Source organism: Crinia signifera, chromosome 9 (assembly GCF_055691185.1).
Source record: "Crinia signifera chromosome 9, ASM5569118v1, whole genome shotgun sequence".
Taxonomy (NCBI): Eukaryota; Metazoa; Chordata; class Amphibia; order Anura; family Myobatrachidae; genus Crinia; species Crinia signifera.
In genome coordinates, this window is record NC_139225.1 from 32,367,514 (window position 1) to 32,388,114 (window position 20,601).

The 20,601-nt window shown below is 45.0% G+C and overlaps 2 protein-coding genes across 2 annotated transcripts in view; one reads left to right on the plus strand and one right to left on the minus strand.

Annotated features, from left to right (window-relative positions):
- The window catches only part of ZER1 (zyg-11 related cell cycle regulator), a 62,303-nt gene extending 61,182 nt beyond the window's left edge, over positions 1–1,121 (minus strand). Inside the window, exon 1 of the mRNA XM_083158719.1 lies at positions 1,000–1,121. The gene's annotated coding sequence lies outside the window, so the exon portion shown is untranslated. The remainder of the gene's footprint in view (positions 1–999) is intronic.
- TBC1D13 (TBC1 domain family member 13) lies at positions 1,091–18,762 on the plus strand. The gene is made up of 12 exons (XM_083158721.1): positions 1,091–1,238; positions 3,380–3,453; positions 4,503–4,543; positions 6,365–6,426; positions 6,514–6,613; positions 9,022–9,104; positions 11,661–11,820; positions 12,211–12,418; positions 14,212–14,375; positions 14,802–14,962; positions 15,945–16,002; positions 16,131–18,762. Exons 1-12 carry the CDS (start codon positions 1,132–1,134, stop codon positions 16,200–16,202), a joined length of 1,290 nt encoding a protein of 429 aa, XP_083014847.1. The 5' UTR covers positions 1,091–1,131; the 3' UTR covers positions 16,203–18,762.
- The last annotated feature ends 1,839 nt before the right edge of the window (positions 18,763–20,601 follow it).

Genomic DNA, 20,601 nt, shown 5'->3' on the forward strand with positions numbered 1-20,601 from the left:
AGGTGCTTGCTCCTGCGACCAGCTGATTACCTCTGCGGCACCACCCGGCAGAGGTTCCCATTCATCGGCGACCATCTCTGGTTGCTGATGAAAAGGAGAAACTGAGCAATATATCTCCCTCGTGTGTACAGGGCTTAATACATCCCTGATCCAGCACATATATTACATAAATGTTAACACATACCTCCCAGCTTTCATATTTTGGGACCTTCAGGAAGGGGGGCATTGAGTGATATCCATGTCATCAAGCCCCGCCCACAGTACAGCAGATACTGTGATTTGCAGGTCTACGAGGAGGAGGAGACAGGGCTAAATGAATGTCCACTTCCCAAAGAGCCGCAAATTGTGCTATTTGATTTGGGGGAGATGGGTCCGAGGGCATGCGAGAGGCTTGCCCACCGTTCCAGGGGGCCGGGAGGGGGACCGGAATTTCGGAAGCCTCCCAGCCATTCTGTGAGAGTAGGCAAATATGCCTTGGGTGCTTTGTGTAAATGTCACAACCATGTGTGTACTTCAGTGCTACAATATGATGAATTGGTACTCATGTATTATCTGGGCGCCTTATTTTTTTTGATTGTGTGTTAACTTAAGGCATACAATCAGATGCGATGGACCCGATTTTTTCGGTAAATTCGGGTCGATCGCATCGCATGCAACCAAATCGCATGCGATGCGATCAACACGATTTTTACATTGGATCCAATGTTAAATGCCCCCCAGTCCCCATTTGTTATCTGTATACCCACCCTGTTCATACCCCCACTATCCAAGTGGGCATGGAGTTGATTTTATATAGTGTGACGAGCGCAGCGAGATAGTGTACGTCAACTATGTCGACGTTCCTGACACTTAAGATCCATCTTACTAGTGTATGGGGGGGCTTAAGAGACCATTACATGTTCATTAATAAGAAGTTGTGCCCGAATAAGAAGGTAACATCAGCCTCGTTACAATGGTTATTAAGAGCATAGATGTTTAATTTTCCTCCTGACATCTTACCTGGTTAATGAATGCTATGCAGTCAGCCTATAATACTGAGCTGCTGTGGGACCCTAATCATGATGTCTCAGCTAGGACTCGGAGGAAGGTGGTGGGGGGAAGGAAGGAGGAGGTGCTGCTTGCTCCAGTGTAATGTATTACTGCTGTCAGGGTTCCTGTTTCCTGTCACCATGGTCCCGCCCTCCCACAGCATCCAGGAGACAGCCGGAAGTCAACATGTCGAGTCTGCACAAGAGCAAGTAAGATTCCTCTGCTCCTGGGGCCCCTTATGGCTGCTCTCAGGGGCACAGGAGAGAGGGGGTGTGGATGCATACATGCAAGCTTCATCTAGTATTGCAGGGGGGGTTACATGCACGAGTAGCATTTATCTACATGTACCTATGTGAGAGGGTGCTGCACATGCACAGTGCTGTTGTGGTGAGGGTGAGGGTGAGGGGGGGGGGGTAGGGTGTTAAACTGAGGGTACACAGTGCTGCTGTGGTGAGGGGGGTGCAGGGTGTAATACTGAGGGTGCACAGTGCTGCTGCTGTGGTGGTGGTGGGAGGGGGGGTATGCAGGGTGTAATACTGAGGGTGCACAGTGCTGCTGTGGTGAGGGGGGGTCAGTGTGTTATTACTGAGGGTGCACAGTGTTGCTGTGGTGAGGGGGGTGCAGGGTGTTATACTGAGGGTGCACAGTGCTGCTGCTGCTGTGGTGGTGGGAGGGGGGGTGTGCAGGGTGTAATACTGAGGGACACAGTGCTGTTGTGGTGAGGGGGGGGTAGGGTGTTAAACTGAGGGTACACAGTGCTGCTGTGGTGAGGGGGGTGCAGGGTGTAATACTGAGGGTGCACAGTGCTGCTGTGGTGGTGGTGGGAGGCAGGGTGTAATACTGAGGGTGCACAGTGCTGCTGTGGTGAGGGGGGGTCAGTGTGTTATTACTGAGGGTGCACAGTGCTGCTGTGGTGAGGGGGGTGAAGGGTGTTATACTAAGGGTGCACAGTGCTGCTGCTGCTGCTGTGGTGGTGGGGGGGGGGGGTGTGCAGGGTGTAATACTGAGGGTGCACAGTGCTGCTGTGGTGAGGGGGGGTCAGTGTGTTATTACTGAGGGTGCACAGTGCTGCTGTGGTGAGGGGGGGGGGCAGTTTGTTTTTACTGAGGGTGCACAGTGCTGAGGGGGGCAGTGTGTTATTACTGAGGGTGTACAGTGCTGCTGTGGTGAAGGGGGCAGTGTTTTTTTTTTTTTACTGAGGCTGCACAGTGCTGCTGTGGGGAGGGGGGTAGTGTGTTCATACTGAGGGTGCACAGTGCTGCTGTGGTGAGGGGGGGGGCAGTGTGTTATTACTGAGGGTGCACAGTACTGCTGTGGTGAGGGGGGGGGGGGGGGGGCAGTGTGTATTACTGGCGGTGCACAGAGTCCAGCCAAAGTGAAAAAGAGGACTGATCCCACTAGAATGTTGCATGTAATAGATTGACCAATTGCTTTACGCACGAATATTGGGTCTAATTCAGAGCTGATTGCTGCTGTGCGAATTAGAACAGTGGCCGATTATACATACACTGCCCATGTGCGATGCCCTATAGCGAATAAATCCTGCTACTTTTTTTCCTTCGCTAGCCATTTGTAAGGTTATTGACAGGAAATAGGGGGGGGGGAGGTAAACAGCTGTTTAGTGGTAGTGCTAAGTAACACACATGCGTGCCAGAATAAAACGCTAGGTGTGCCTAGGAACATGCAGGTTAGGGGAGAGTGTGTGACGTCAGCTCCAGGCCAGATATGCCTGTATTCATTGCAGCCTCCGAGCTATGGGACCTACACAAGGGCAATTTCAGGGCATTTTCTAAGTGATGTGACTAGATTGCTTAGAAATGCCCCTACATCACTCCGTGTAGGGGCCATAGCGATAACGATGCACAGCCTAGCACGTCACTAAAACCAAAGAACACTGGCCCTGATAGATCGCTCAGCACACAGCACTGACACATAGCTCAGAACGCTCCGCACATCTCCTCGTGTGTAAGGCCCAAAAGTCTCTGGCTACTCCTAGCTTCGATGGTGAGCCTGTAACGAAAGGATTTTGGACATTTTCACTTGGGTGAATTCTACACTAGCCGTACACATTCATTTGCAAGGTGGGATTTCACTTTGACAGCTGAGCGAATTAGCAGTGCCCTGCAAACAGGTTTGAGTTACCCTCATTGTATTTCACACAATGCAATATATTTATATATATTTCTTAATCTTTGTACTGCTTCAGTTCTTCGTTCTTATCAGACAGTCTCCTCCCCGCCCGTATCTGCTTGCTGAGCATATCTGTGTTTTACTTTCCATGCCGGAAGCACACTGTGCGTAACAGAACCAGCAGACAGTGAATAGTCAGGTGATGTTTTTCTATTTGCAGAATCGCCGAGTTCCAAAGCATTCTCAGTGAACCGCAAATCAACCTACCTGTGCTGAGGGAGCTGTGCTTCAACGGTGAGATCATTCACCGCCTTCTACAGGACGTGCAGGACTTTGATTCTTTAAAACTTCTCTTGTTTCCATAAGCTGCCAAACATAATAAATTCAGGTTTAGTTAAGTTAACCTGGAGTATACTTAACTTAAATGTTACAGTGAACAAGATATACACAGCTATTAAACATTTACAAGGCTATGTTAATGTTCATTCTAGCACCCTGCATCTTCTAACGCCTGGGTCGTCACTCTCTGCTGTGGTGATTCTGGTACAGTGTGGTCTGTAGTTCATCAACGATATGCAGACCATACCTGTGCTAGAAGCACCACAGCGAAGAGCGACCCCACAGGCAGGGAAGAGGTACTGCATGGGTGTTGGAAGATGCAGGCTGCTAGAATGAGCGCTATATTAATAATTGTATTATTTGTACTTTGTAGTTACTGATGCTGTCTGTTCAAACTGTAAAGCCTGTTGATTAACTAGGAAGGAAGTCACTCTGAACCTGCAGTTTGCTGTCCTTAGAATAGGTCGAACCTCTGTACCTTTTGCACCTGTTCTTTTATTCCGTACTAGTTAAAAGCACAACAAAATGACGGCTTCTGCAATGTACTTTCACTTTGAGCTGTGACAGTTTTTACCCCCAACTCTCCACCCCCACCGCCAATTCTTATCTGGTCCTACCTCCAATCTCTGTCTTCACAGCTCCCTCTCTCCCGATCCTGTCAGTTTAAAATAGATCACTGTCCGTGCAAAAATTGCTTTCACTCTCTGTTATGACATCTTTAGCACACAAAGGAGTCATTTGGTCCGTCGAGTGGCCTCTACTGGTGAGGAGTACGGCCACTGTATTCCTATATAATATATTACAAGTACCGGTGATGCCCCTCTTCTGTACCCTACCTAAGCAGAGAGGGGACATATCTCTTTTCCTGTCAATGTCATGTACCCATAGAAATGATGTGTTGCTCCCACTGATTTGGTGTCAGACCCACCTTTGGAAGAAATGAAGTCTGTGCATCTGACTGTGACTTTGGGATGATTTTTTTTCTTTTCTTTCTCTTTGGACAGGAATCCCATTTGAAGCAGGTATTCGGTGTCTCTGTTGGAAGGTGTGTGTTCCTTTTAGACTATAGTTACTCAAGTCCAGGCCTGGCCAACCTGCAGTGCTCCAACTGTTTTGAAACTACAAGTCCCAGCATGCACTGCAACAGTTTCGCTATTATGGAATGCTAGAACTGTGGCAAAGCATACTGGGATGCTTAGTTTCACAACATCTGGTGAGCAACAGGTTGGCTAGGCCTGCCCCAGCTTATGGGGTCAATCTATTTATTTATACCCCTTTCACACCGCACAAATAACCCAGGTCTGACCTGGGTTTTACCTGGGTTGCTGGGCAGTGTAAACCGGTAACACGGGTGGAGCGACCTGGGTCCCGTTTACACTAGAGGGAGGAGGCGGCATCAGCTCCAAGCCCTCCCAATGACGTCAGCGACCTGGGACGGACCCGTGTCCAAATCCTAGTTGCGACCCGGCATTTGTAATGTGAAAGGGGTATAAGATGCAAAACCACTTTATTTTATGAAACTGACCGTTATTGCACATATGCCAACTGCGGCAGTCACGGTGAGGTTGTGGTACTTTTCCATATAATGCAACCTTGGTAAAGTGCATGACAAAATAGGCAAGCCATCCTGGGCCCCAGTACTGCGTCGCCTGAGATAGCAGGACCTAATAGAAGGCTGTTAGTGGCCATAAGGAAAGTACCGGAAGTTAGCAATGGTGTCTTTATTTTGCTGTTTTTTTTTTTTTGTTTTTTTTTGTATTTGTACTATGTTGATAGAAAACGGATCCTTTAAAACATCGGATCTGGTTTGTCGGAAATGGCTGCGGTATGTGAAATTCTCTGCCTTTGTTTGGACAATCTGTGGCCATTTTTGACAATCCTAGGACTTTCCGACACGCGACAGTTGGAACATTAAATTCTGACTGTTGAGTTTCTGCCAAGAGAAACAAAAACAGCCTGGAATGCCTACTGTCGGAATCCCAGATTAAATACCGCCCTAAATATGAAAGCGGCCCTACCACTTCACCCATCACTTTAAGACCTCCACACACCTGTCTACCATCATTTAACCCATTATAAAGAAAGTCACCTGAAAACTGACATGTCTTTGTTGTCCAAAATATGCTACTTAGACCTCACCAAGCCTATGATTATTAATTAGGAGGGGTGCACCAGAAGGTTCTCCATTGCTCCAATAAAGATTTTCTGTAACTTTTCACCCGCTCGGGGGTTTGCACAAAAAAAAAAAACCTTTTTATTTTAATCTACAAAATCAGTGCGCGCTTGGAATTGGATTGCAAATGTACAGTAGGGCCTTATTCAGCATGGATCGCTGATGTGAGAAATCGCAGTGGACTGTGCGGAGGAATTTTCCGCCCACACAGGAAGAAGGCGCCCCTTTGTATCCATACGCCATTAACGAACCATCAAAATTTGTAATCTGTCTGTGCAACTGTGAGTAGGTCTGAGGTTTCCATTAATCTGTGACAGACAGGGTGGAAGTGATCATCACTGACCTCACAGTCCCTCTTCCAAAATAGCTGGGCACAGCCAGAAAACAGCAAGTTACCGCCCCCAAGCGTGGGCTTCCTGTCAGTTAAGCTCCGGTCACACTGCTTTTACAATCTATTTGTGTTTTCAGTCACTATCTCCCCTCATGCATGTCCAATGTGTACAGTCGTTCAGTAGTCACTCGATATGCAAATTGTCTGTTTAGTGATCCATGTGGCATTAGTCCCATAATGCACGGTGTGAGTTCCACCTGCCTACGGCTCCCAGGATCCAACTCATGCCTAGTTAGGTTGACTCCCTATGCGTTTCATTCCGCTGATGAAAATGTCCAACAACTGTTTGTTCATTTTTGCAGATCTTGTTAAGCTATCTCCCCACAGAAAGATTACTATGGGACTCCGTGCTGAAAAAACAAAGGTGAGAAAATGTCCGTCCCTTACTTTTCACATATCTAGCAAATCCTATTCTATCTTACCAATACAATTTACTTTTATCATCTTTCAGGGAAACCTATGACCAATTTCTGAAAGAGATGATCATCCAACCAGGAATTGCCAAAGCCAATCTCGGCTTGTCTAGGGAAGATGTCACTTTGGAAGACCATGTAATTCTGACATACTGTGCCCCTTTTAAGTAGCTAAAATGACATTGTTGTATACAGATGTGTCCACATACATCTATACTCCTCTCGTTATACATATGCATGACTGTAGCATTGTGCGTCTTTCTTGTGCTTTTTTTCTGTTTAACCCCTTCCCGACGGGGCGTTTTTTGTTAACTTTTCTTTTTTTTTTCCTCCTCGCGTTCAAATAAGCGTAACTTTTTTAATTTTCCGGCTATATAGACACATGAGGGCTTTTTTTTTGCGGGACAAGTTGTACTTTTTAATGGTACCATTTACTATACCGTATAATATTCTGGGGAATCAGGAAATAATTCAATGTGGGGTAAAAAGGAAAAAAAACGCCATTCCACAATTTTGCGCTGGTTACGTTTTTTTTGGAGTTCATAGTTCGTTTAAAATGATGGGTTATCTTTATTCTATGGGTCGTTACGATTCCGGTGATACCAAACTTATATAGTTTTCGTTACGTTTTACCACTAAAAAAAAAAATAGAAAATTTTACGGTTTTTCTAATTTGCGTCGCGTCGCCATGTTCTGCGGCTTATAACTTTTTTATTTTTCCACCTACGGACCTGGGTGAGGGCTCATTTTTTGCGGGCTGAAGTGTACTTTTTAATTAATACCATTATGGGATATGTGCGACTTTCTGATCTCTTTTAGTTACATTTTTTTGGGTAGGCGATGCGATAAAAAACGTAGTTTTGGCGTTGGGAATTTTTTTCCGTTTACGCCTTTAACCGTGCGGGATAACTAATGTTATATTTTAATAGATCGGACTTTTAGGAACGCGGCGATACCAAATATGTTTAATTTTTTTATTTTTTATTTATTTTTATTTGTGAAATGGGGGGTGATTTGAACTTTTAATATTTATTTTTTTTTTTTTTTTTTTTTACTTTATTTTTTTTTTTTTTTTACTTTTACTACAAGGCCCCCTAGTGTACTTGACCACTAGGGGGCGCGATCGCCTGTACTAGGTTCAGCCATAGAGCTCTATAGCTGAACATAGTGATTTTCAGCACTTCCTATTACATCCTGCCTCAGGCAGGATGTAATAGGAATGCTGACATGGCCAGCACAGGGGTCTACATTAGACCCCTGGCTGCCATGGCAACCGATCGGCACCCTCCGATCTCGCCGCAGGGGGCCCCGATCGGCGCCGGAGGGGGGCGCCCCCCCCCTCCGATCAGCTATTTAAGCACTGCGGGCACTTTGCCCGCGGTGCTTAAAGGGTTAAACGGCCACGATCGGCGAACTCGCCGCTCGTGGCCGTGAGAGCAGGTACCTGGCTGTAATATACAGCCATTACCTGCTCTCTTTCAAGCCAGCTCACTCCGTGAGCTGGCTTGATTCCCCCGCAACCGGCATATGACGTACATGTACGTCATATGTCGGGAAGGGGTTATATAGCATCTCGTATGCAAAACAGTGAGTAAGATGCACAAGCATCCTCTGCTGACTAAAATTATATAGCATGCCTATATTCAGCTGTCTGTGGCATAAGAAATTGAACGTTACAGAGTTTTCCTGGAAAACAGTGGAACGTAGCATTTCGTATGTGGATACAGCCGCAGTATCTGGCGTGTGTGGAAGGGCAGTTTATCGTGAAGGGAGACTAGATACACGTGGACACCTCTATCGTTTCTAGGTTGAAAATAATCCATAAGGGGGCCGATTTAGGATCACTCGTAGTGATCCAAATTCGGCCCCAATGGTCGGGGTTTGCGGATTTCTAAACATGTGCAAACCCCGACAGCAAACAGCTTTGGGAGTTACACACTCCCCGGGCCATTCGCTGTAGGGAGGGAGGGGCGGACACAATGACGGATCGGGGGAATGGCCAGTGCTTTAGGGGCGTCACCATAAACTCACATTTCCCTTGGAACGCGGGCAGGCCGATACCCTGTCTTTGTTCAGACTGACTTATTTGCGAAGGCACGAGAAATCATTCCATGGGCGCGACCATCGTATGACTTGCTTGCGAGGGGATGTGTTCTTGTGCACATCGCCTCACATGGTACCGAGGGGATTCGGCGGGGGGGGGGGGGGCTTGGCTAGATGGCATTAAGCTGCTCACGTGCGGTACTGATTTACCCCCAAGGTTCAGTCCATCTGGTCTATTATTACTAATCTTTTAATTTTAAAAAGAAAATCATCTAATGCAGTGAAGGCTAACATTGACACTCTAGCTGCTGTAGAACTACACATCCCAGCATTCCCTGCTACAGTTTTGCTATTATGCCAAAACTGATGCAGGGCATGCTGTGCTGTGTAGTTCTACAACAGCTGAAGTGTCAAGGATAGCCGTCACTGATCTAATGTTTGTCTAGAACAGTTAAAGCCGACGGTAATTTGTTTTATTTACAGTCGCGTATAATCTCTTCCAGCCACTCAATCCCAACCCTGATAGCCGGTGGAACACTTACTTCAAAGATAATGAGGTGCTGCTACAGATAGACAAGGATGTCAGGTAAATCTACTCACTGGCTGCCGTCTCAGATGGCTGCTGACAATGCAATTGCTTGTGGTGGTAATTATATAACCCTGCAGCTTTAGAAATCCATGCAATTCCTTTTTCCTGTCTGGGGTGTCGCTGTTTGCTGTGGTGTGTCTGTATCTCAGTACATTGTCACCACGAGGCACAACCTATTATTACCAGTTATCCATGACAAATGTTAAACATTTACATTTTTGTCTTGTTAATCTATGATTCTCTAGCAATCAATGTGGGACACCGGAGCCATGGGGTATAGAGATGATGTTGGGAGCTAGAGCACTAAAAATGATGTATTGAAATGGTGACAATACAGATGTGTGCATCTCAAATTAATTGGTGCTGTCTTTGTGAAGAGCTTTTGACGCATTGTGATTACGGCACACAAGCCAAGTCTCACGGTACTGTGCATGCCGAGAAAGTATGTTTGCCTTAAAACGTATGAGGCCACATCTGAGCTGTCGGGTGAGGCGTTGGTCAGATCTGATCAAAGGTTTAAGGTCTCAAGCAGACTCCTAGGGATATATTTACTTATGCTGTGAGTAGCATCACCACCACCACCACCACCACCACCTGTTTTTTAGAAAGTTTAGTAAATCTAGTCCTAGACATTTTTATGTCTTTCCTAGTGTGGATGGGAAGAAATAAGTCTCCACCAGAGTGTCTAGTTGTCTCATGCATAGTGTCTCATGCATAGTTGTCTATGCCCGGTTTCTCCAGAAGATACACCATTTTTTGTCATGGAATTTTCCCCTTGAGGGGTTGGGCCTATTTGTGCAATTAGCCAGATCCCCCCCCCCCCCCCCCCCCCCCATCCCCTGTCGCTGTGCACCAACTTCTGCCCATGTCCCTGAGAGGAAAAATGTAAAAGTAGGTAAGCCCTGATCTGAAGCCACCACAATCCTCATTCTCAGTGCTGCCTCAATTAAAAATGGCTCCCATATAAAATATGGAGCCACATTGATATCTTTGTGGTTGCTGTGGCCTCACGTAAACCCATTCTGGATCCAGACGGAGTTTATAAAGCTGTTATCTATTAGACGGAGCATTGTACTTCAGTGATGCTGCCTTATGCCGAACATGCACGGGTGATCCCAAAATCACCATGCACTTGCACTGCGCACTTCCCTTTAGGTTAGCGCTTCACGTCCTTACCTCGTCCTTTTGGATGGGGTAGGACAATTTTTCACACCCCCACCCCGGCCTTCTGGCTGGGGTTTCTTTATTTATTTATTTTCCCTCTCATGTTCGTCACTTTTCACGTTCTTTGTTTTCTGTAGTTTGTCACGTTTTTTTGGGTAGTGTGGTCGACACTTACGGGCCTTCCATTTCCCCACTGTGCCGAAGCTCTTTTCCTTTTGGGGAGAGCTTCGGTCCCCTCGAGGACGACCCCGAGCCGCAAGGCAGAGGGAAGTCTAATGCGGGTCTCTCCAAACCTTCGGGTGCAGAGGACCCACCGTCCTAACCCTTCCGAGGGTTCCTCTAAGCTTCGGCGAAGAGGACCCACGATCCCTATTTTCCCCTCTTCGGCCTTATGGCTGAGAGGGGTTAGGGGAAAAACGGGGCCCTTCTCCTTTGGGAGAGGGTCCATTTCGATCGCACGACCCCCTATGCACGTGTTTAGGCACAGCACTGGTGGTAGGGAGCACACCTTGTGCTGCCTTATGTTCCAGCCTCATAATGTCCAGTATTTTAGCTACCAGTATGTAGCAGCCTCATGGTCCGTCTTATTGCATGCGCGGCAGTGAATCCAGGATAACTGTGTGTGTGTGTGTGTGTGTGTGTGTGTGTGTGTGTGTGTGTGTGTGTGTGTGTGTGTGTGGGCACTGTGCTCTCTGCTTCGGCGCTAGACCAATAGTCAGGCCAAGCGGGGAAGGAGTTCCTTCCTACATGCTCCTAAATATAAAGATTTGAAGTGGAAATCCTTTAGTCCAGTGTTGGCTAACTCCAGTCCCCAAGACCTACCAGCTGTTAATGTTTCCCAGGTCTCCTCACAGAATCACAAGTGAAGTAATTGGCTCCACCTCTGGATCTTTTAATGTCAGTGAGTAATGACTACACTTATGTACCTGCTAGGTGGTCTGGAAAAAACGTGAACTGTTGTTATCTCTCTAGGACTGGAGTTGGCTACCCCTGCTTTAGTCCTTCAAATATATTCAGGGGAGCTTGCATTAGGTGCATTCTCTCTCCTCATTGCATTTAAGCCCGACTCTGGATAAAAGATCAGCTGACAAACAATCAGCATGATGGGCACCTGTACAGTCATGCAGGTAGCTTCATAACTGCATTGCGTTATGTTTGCACCTGCATGAAACAAAGGATTTGCTTGATCTTATGGGGAAAGGACGGTTTGGTCACCACTAAGGGGCTTTCCTGACCGTTACAGAATAAATTCCCATGTCAGCCCATTGTCCAGGGCAAAAACTTTATTGTAAAATGACAACCGGACACTGGTTTACTATTTTATCATATATATCAAAGACGAGAATTCCCAGTTATTGTCCATTCCTTTATTTCTCTTTGATTACACAGGAGACTCTGCCCTGACTTCTCATTTTTCCTGAACCGCACAGACTACCCCTGCCAGCTGATCATGGATCCAGAGAATGAGTATGAGACCCTTAGGAAGCGTGTGGAACAGACCACTCTAAAGTCTCAGACTGTGGCCCGGAATAGAAGTGGCCTTACCAATGTAAGCACATTGTTGGCAAAGGTTCTCCGTATTGGGAACCTGTCTGTCTGCGTTATTGGTCTCTGTATAAACAAACTTGATTGGCTATAGAACCCATCAATCAACATTAGTACACTCTCTATTATAGTAGCTTTACCATGTTACTGGAGGATGAATGCAATCTTGTTAATGCTGTGGAAATGGAGATTTAGGTGCACAGGACAGTTACTAGGTCATGTGATTCCTTAACCCTTTGAGTGCCAAGTGAATTTGGGCACCCTTGATGCATTTTGGCTGTGACCCACTAGTGCTGTGTAAATCTAAACGGGAAGGAAAAACAAAGTTTTGTCTAAAGCATTTGACAAATCGTCCGCCTTTGCTCTGTACTCATGTAACACTTCTGTCTTACAGGTGAGTTCTCCTTTGAAGGCCTCCTCTTATTCGCTGGGTGATTTAGAGCCTCTGCCCAATGGCTGTGAGGCACACTGGGAGGTGGTGGAGCGGATCCTTTTCATTTACGCTAAGCTGAATCCTGGCATAGCCTACGTGCAAGGCATGAACGAAATAGTCGGTCCAATCTATTACACATTTGCTACAAATCCCAACAGTCCTTGGAAAGGTGAGTTAATCTGTTGTCCTGTTTTGTCATCCTCCGTAATACATGAGTGTCCTTCTCCTCTTCTCTCACCCTCCGTAATACATGAGTGTCCTTCTCCTCTTCTCTCATCCTCCGTCATACACGAGTGTCCTTCTCCTCTTCTCTCACCCTCCGTAATACATGAGTTGTCCTTCTCCTCTTCTCTCATCCTCCGTCATACACGAGTGTCCTTCTCCTCTTCTCTCACCCTCCGTAATACATAAGTGTCCTTCTCCTCTTCTCTCATCCTCCGTCATACACGAGTGTCCTTCTCCTCTTCTCTCACCCTCCGTAATACATGAGTTGTCCTTCTCCTCTTCTCTCATCCTCCGTCATACACGAGTGTCCTTCTCCTCTTCTCTCACCCTCAGTAATACATGAGTGTCCTTCTCCTCTTCTCTCACCCTCCGTAATACACGAGTGTCCTTCTCCTCTTCTCTCACCCTCAGTAATACATGAGTGTCCTTCTCCTCTTCTCTCACCCTCCGTAATACATGAGTGTCCTTCTCCTCTTCTCTCATCCTCCGTCATACACGAGTGTCCTTCTCCTCTTCTCTCACCCTCCGTCATACATTAGTGTCCTTCTCCTCTTCTCTCACCCTCCGTCATACATGAGTGTCCTTCTCCTCTTCTCTCATCCTCCGTCATACACGAGTGTCCTTCGCCTCTTCTCTCATCCTCCGTCATACACGAGTGTCCTTTGCCTCTTCTCTCATCCTCCGTCATGCACGAGTGTCCTTCGCCTCTTCTCTCATCCTCCGTCATACATGAGTGTCCTTCGCCTCTTCTCTCATCCTCTGTAATACATGAGTGTCCTTCGCCTCTTCTTTCATCTTTAGTAATACACGAGTGTCCTTCGCCTCTTCTTTCATCTTTAGTAATACATTACAATAGATCATTTTCTTGTTAGAAAAATAAAAATTGTGCTCAATTTCTATATATTCTGTATTCACAGATTTAAATACACACACTAGGTTGGAGATGCAGCTCCCAGTAGTATCTTAGAAGAATTATTTAATAAAACTAGATAGATTTAAGAAGCGTAAATCCAATTTAATTTAAAGTATATACAATTTTTTTATTAACCAAGTAATAAGAAATCAAAATGCATATAAAAACATATACAATTCATTCATTATGGGATCTATCTCCTCATATTCACAGTCCATGTAATTGAATAATTATTCATTAATAATTATGGAGCGCATTGCTCAACCTCCTATTTGGGTGGAAATGTTCTGTTAATAATAGGAATAGCGTTTCTGATGTCACTCCTTTTTAAATATGAAAGATGATCGGTATAATCGGAGGGAACCTATGTGTCAGGAGTTGTGTCCGCCCCTTTATGACGGATCAGGCTGGCTGCATTGCTGGTAGCTGGTGGACGCTGACAGGCAATTGCTGGGAGCTGAGTCCTCCGTTGTTCAATAGTCTACTCGCTGACAGTGGTGCAGGTGATTCAACAAGCGGTGTCTGAGCAAGGCAGTTACAACGGGCACTCTGTGTAAAGTCCTGCTGTCGTGGGAACTCCTCAGTGGGTTTCTGTGTCTTGGGAGGGAGAGCACTCCAATTGGACGTGGGTGTCGATAGAGACCCCCTCTCAACGCGTTTCTCCGCTAGAATAATATGGCGGTTTCCTCAGAAGATCTCTTTTTAAATCTATCCAATTTTGTTGTTAGAATACAGGCTCTGGTAGTCTTAGTTATGACCTTTGATCTGTAGAGCTCTTTCTTTCGTTAAATCGTATGTTTATTCTCATTTATTATCCCGAGCAGAGCATGCGGAGGCCGACACCTTCTTCTGCTTCACTAATCTGATGGCCGAGATCCGGGACAATTTCATTAAGAGCCTCGATGACTCCCAGTGCGGAATAACTGCCAAGATGGAAAGAGTGTACTCCACCCTAAAGGAAGAGGACGAGGAGTTGTACCTCAGGCTGGTAAGAATTCCAGAACTTTGCCCCAAAGGCAGGTATTCATGGGATTAGGTTGCACTTGCGCATTTGAGTTGAGCAGCGATGTGCACTAGCAGCGCTTGGAACAGACAATGTCCATTTATGCAGCCTGAATGGCACTGGTGTCTATGGCGCTTACACGGACAGTCATAGACACACAGACAGTGCCAGCTGTAGCGCCGGCCACCAGCCAATCATAGATGATGGGCTGGAAGCCAGTCAGGGAAGCAGCAGCAGCAACGGTGCCTGATGGGCTGCTGGGCCACCAGCTTCTATTCTCTGGCGGACAGTGCTACGTTTTTATTACTGTGCTAAGCATTATGGGAAACGCAGATCTGCCATAGCTGACTATTGGAAGGTTGTTTATTCTTGCTCTTGGGAGGATCACCTACAATCATTGTCTGCCCACAGCAAGAACAGAATATCAAGCCTCAATTCTTCGCTTTCCGCTGGCTGACGTTACTCCTTTCCCAAGAGTTTGTGCTGCCTGATGTTATCCGGATCTGGGATTCACTGTTTGCAGATGAGGACAGATTTGACTTTCTCCTGAAGGTCACTTGTGCAATGTTGATGTAAGTACTGCACCAAGTGTTACAGTAGAATCTCCCTTACTGCCTGCCAGTGTTATACCTTCGACTCCTTCCATTCAGAAACATCAGGCTGAAGACCAGTTCAGTATCGCCTATAGTTAAACGCAATCCATTCGCACACAGTACAGGCAAAAATATTGCATATACTAAAAAAGGTACACATTTCAATGACCAGCTGTAGTCGAAGATATCAGTGGCAGAACAATCACCTAAACACTACACCTGACCATTGAATAGCTATGAATTCAATTAATGTTTCTGAGTAGATGAGGTATTTTCAATGCAGCTCTTTTCCACAGCTAGATAGAACCTTCTCACCTCATAATGTTTTCCAGATCTCCTCACAGAGGGGGTTATTTTGGTTTCCTCCTTCCGGCAAATTCCTTCTTAGATGGACAAAACCATGTGCACTGCAGGTGGGGCTGATGTAACATGTGCAGAGAGAGTTAGATTTGGGTGGGGTTTTACTTCAAAGTGAGATCTATATTGCAGTGTAAAAATAAAGCAGTCAGTATTTCCCCTGCACAGAAACAAAAAAACTCGCCCAAATCTAATTCTCTCTCTGCACATTTTACATCTGGCCCCCTGCAGTGCACATGATTTTGTCCATCTAAGAAGGAATTTGCCAGAGGGTGAACCAGAATAACCCCTAGAATCACAAGCAAAGTATTTAGCGTCACCTGTGGATCTTTTGAATTGTGTCAGTTGGTAATGAGTGCACCTGTGAGGTGAGCTGGAAAACGTGAACTGTTGGTAGCTCTCGAGGACTGGAGTTGGCTACCCCTGGTCTAGATTCTTGAAGGATGGAACAGGTTTTGGGTGGGGGGTTAGCAAGGGGGAATTCAATTCTTTACGTAAGGCTACGTTACCGTGGAACCACAATTCTCACCATGATTTGGACATTGTCATTTTAGAACCAGTTGCCTAAGTGTGTATCACATTATACTCTTAATTTCTGTTTCAGATTAATCCGTGAGCAACTCTTAGAAGGGGACTTTACAGTGAATATGCGGCTGCTCCAGGTGAGATAACAGAAACTGGCTGGGTGAACGAATATTAAAGAAGCAGGAAAAAGACGGAGTTTGTCTGCTGCGTTGATTTTTAATTGGAATAAATAACATTTATACACTTCTTCTTTTATATTGCGCAGGATTATCCTCTCTCCGATGGGGATGTTCTACCCATCCTGAAGAAAGCCAAGGAACTTCAGTACCCCAAATAGTAGCGATACTGGCCTCACTGTCTGTGCAGTGATGGAGATGCCAGAGGACGATGGGTCCTTCATTCCTTCCAGCCTCGCACTGAGCGGAGGATGATTTCAGCACAACCACAGACTTAATATGCTGACCAGAGCGACCTGCCCTCCTTAACGTGTTTTACACGGATAGACGCGTTTCGCTAAGTAACTGACAATCCTGTCTTCACACACTCCTACAGGTGGTACTGCTGCCTGGATTTCTGATGAAGGATTTTGCTGCAGGCATTGGGCTGGGATGTTGACGCGCTCACACGTGCCTATGTTTTTCGCCTCTTCACAACCAGCCAATGCACTATTGACCTCTTTGAAATTGAAGAGGTTTTTCTTTTTGATTTCCTGTTCTGTACTTGGACTGGTCATCCGTACCGTCGGGTATTAGAAGACTGTTATCAATGTTACACTTGTAGCACCCAGTCACTGAAGGGAACCCCCCACGGTGTAACTACGCTGCCTCTGTGTTCCGGCCCCACGGCCTGAGCCTCATTAGTTACATAAGTGTTTCACTGTGTTTGTGTCCTGCATTTCTTCATCTTAAGGAAAAAAACATGATTTTATTGAAATTGTGTAATGAACGAACAATTATTATTTTTTTTTAACTAATTTTCATTTAGCAATCATAGTTTCTTGAAAAGCAAGTGCTCTATATTGAATTAGGCAACCATCTTTCAATATTTTTTTTTAATTACAATGCTGTAGGACAGGTATGGGGAATCTTTTGAACTATGCATCCCAGCATGCCCTGCAACAGTTTTAGGGCTAGATTCTCTAAGCTTCAAAAGTGATCAAATGGAGAGTGATAAACAGCCAGCCAATCAGCTCCTACCTGCCATGTCACAGACTGTGTTTGAAAAATGTCAGACAGGAGCTGATTGGCGGGCTGTTTATTACTCCCCATTTTATAACTTTTGAAGCTTATAGAATCTGGCTCTTAGTATGACCAAATCGTAAAAATGTTGCAGGGCATGCTGGGATATGTATCACAACAACAGTTGGAGGGCCAAAGGTTCCCTATCCCTGCTGTAGGTCATGCTGCAAATTGTTGTTCAGCTAAGGCCACCTTTGCTGCAGTCATTGTTTTGGGAGAATTGTTACATCACATTTTTTTTTTCTTTAAAGGGACTATACTATTACAATCTATATTTTACTGAAGAGGTATTTGACATGTAACCCTCTAGTTGTTGTCGAACTACATATTGCAGCATGCCCAAATAACCATGCTCGCTGGAACGTGTAGTTCCAGAAAAGCAGGTGGGCTGTGTGTTGAATATTACATTTGCTTTCCCTGGAATCGGAAGTAGGTGCCACTTAAATGGAACCTGTGGTTTATGACAAGGGAGAAAACCATGTTATTTCTCAATGGGGACATTCCACAAGGGAGAATTGATCAGCTGGATTTTTGTCTCCATTGTGTAGAAGCGACAAACGATATTTAACTGAGTTGACGCTTGGAGAGAGAGATAACATACCAACCAATCAGCAGCTAGCTGTCTTTTTTTTTTTAAACACAGCCTGTAACATGGTAGTTAGCAGCTGATTGACCGGTACTTATTTTTCTTAAAGCGTTGATGCAGATTCCTCCATATTGTAACTTTTGTATAGAAAACCATTGACCTGCTTTTCAGACACTGGCTGCATGTTTTAGTGATCTGTGGTATGACGCCACTGCTTAGAAATAACCGGGCACAGTTGGAAAATTCATTCTGCAAATACCAAGGATATATAGATTTGAAATGACAATGTTGTTCTGTTGCAGTGGAATTTCTATGTGTAGTGCCTCATCCAGGTCTTCATTTGCATTTTGCCCAGCAATACCATCTGACAGGAAGGGACTTAAAAGTAGCTTTAAGTAAAGGGCTGAACTAAATGGGTAAGAAGTATTAAGACTGGTGAAATGATCACGTTGAAGGTGATAATGCAGTTGGGAATCAGCGCTGGTCACATTACAGATGGGGGTTTAAAAAAATGACAGTGAGGAGCTGCTTGGCTGCTGTTATCACCTTCCACTTCATCACTTCACCTGGCTCAATAAATCTATTGCAAAGGAAATGGGGTACTTGTGTAGTTTCACGGCGCCGTGCTACTTCCGGGTTCTACGCTCGCCACGAACTATGTTAAAAAAAGTAACTTAACTCCATGCCAACATGGATAGTTCATACCCCCACTATCCATGTTGGTATGGAGTTGATTTTAAATAGCGTAGCGAGCCACCGAGCCCGCAGCGTGGCCGAGCCCCGCAAGGGGACTCAGACGCACGGCGCCATGAAACTACACAAGTACCGGAAATGGTTAATTTGTCAACTTTCACAATGACATTAGCAGCCAGATATTGACATGCTATTATACCAACATGGTACTAATTCTTTGTATGGTCTATTGTGAAAACAATATATAAAACATATGGACTACAGCTCCTGTCTTCCTTGGCAATTGTAAGGGAAAATATTCACTCTGAACTATGGAATTTTTTAAAATTGGAATACATTTTTATTTGGTCATATAAAATAAATCAGATGTTTTTCGTTCATAAAAAAAAAATTACGATGCAAGAGTAATTATTATGTACACTTTGATATTTGTATATATTCGGTGCCTAGTGTGTGCGGGAGCCTAGGAGTTCAGGGGGAGGGGAATTTAACATAAAGCAGGCATTAATCATCCCACAGTGCATGCATGGCAATAAAAGTGCATCTTTGCCCATAAGCCGGGGTGCACTGAGCGTGGTGGCGTGTCTTTAGCATTGATACTTCATTTGATACTGCTAAGGATTATTGCTGCGGACTGCACACCCTAATTCTAAACATAAGGATTTCTGAGATTTGTAGTGCCATACTGGAAAAGAAAATGCAGATGCACACCATAAACAATAAAAACACTGGTGATCAGAACAATTCTAAAACTAAAAATGAGCTTACCCACCATGGCCTGAGTACTTACCAGGTGGAGGTATCTAATATTCCTAAAGTTCAAATTCAGAACATGAGATGCCCCAGCAAGCCAGCACAACCCATCTGCCCCAAAGCATCACCCTAGTTACAAGTAGCAGATTGTGTGCTGGACAGTGTTACAGTAATAAGAAGCAGATAACTAAGGACAGTATTTTATGAATGCTTAATATTTTTGGGGCCAAATTATATAGGCTAATGTTATTTGAACCTGATGGTGAGGATTGGACTATGCCAGTGGTTCCCAAACTGTGTGCCTAGGCTCCAAAGGCACCCACTTGCAGGGGTGCCTTTGGTTGGTGGACCAGGATCAATTCCTATTATTAATGGTCAATGTAACAGGCAAAACCAGTGCTGGTGGCTGCTAATCATAATATATGTGGACAAACGGAAGCAAATCGTGTCCCTCACCACATAACTGTGACATATAAACACAATGCACTTCATTTAATATTTTTTTTCTAAATTTCTTAATAAGAAACATTTGGCCTAGAGGTGCCTTGAAAACATTTTGATGCTCTAGGGTGCCAGGATTCAAAAAAGTTTTTTTTTCTAAATTCTAGAATGTAATATGTTCAGAATGTGCCAACAGTTTTTCTGTCCTTACTGTGTTTATTACATAGACAGATGTAGCAATAGTAAAAAAAAAAAACAAACTTTGCAATTTGGAAGTTCTTGAATTACAAAGCACAAAATGTAAATGATCCAGCTGTAAAGCATTGTGTAGTGTTCTAGGTGCTATAGAAGTACAGGCCAATTATAGTTTGTATCAAACGATGTAATATACTGAGATGACGAACAATCTGGACATTTATTCAGAAAACTTCTTTTCTCAATGGAACTTTCAGCCCCTGCCAATTACTTCTGGGGCAGGTACCCTGTAACACTCCAGCTTCTGTGGAACTACACACTCCAGCATGCCTTAAAAACAAACGTGTGGCTGGGATGTGTAATTCCACAGAACCTAGAATATCGCAAGTTTCCTAGTGATGATCTAGTAACATGTACACATTCAATAGGATCAATTCAGTGAGAACATATAAGCTCCACAGATAGCAAATGTAAAGTCCCAGCACTATATGGCACAACTAGTGGCAGTGCATTGCACCAGGGCCTGCTGGCTGTGGCTTTATACAGTCAAACTGCTCCTGCTCGGAGAAATGGAGGCCTCCCCCCTGGCTATGGTGGGTGGGTGTTGAGTAGTCGGTATTGAGGACACATTCATCTTAGCAGGGTGGATAGGAGGAGTAATATAACTTCACAACCATCTTCCTTAGTTGGAATCACCTCTAAAGACCTGTTGTAACCAACAGCAACTAATCTGGAATTTCTTTTAGATTTTCAGTATGCCAAGGCTTGCAGAAGATCACATCAAACTGGTTCCGTATTACAGAGCAGTACACCCCTGCATATGGCAGTTA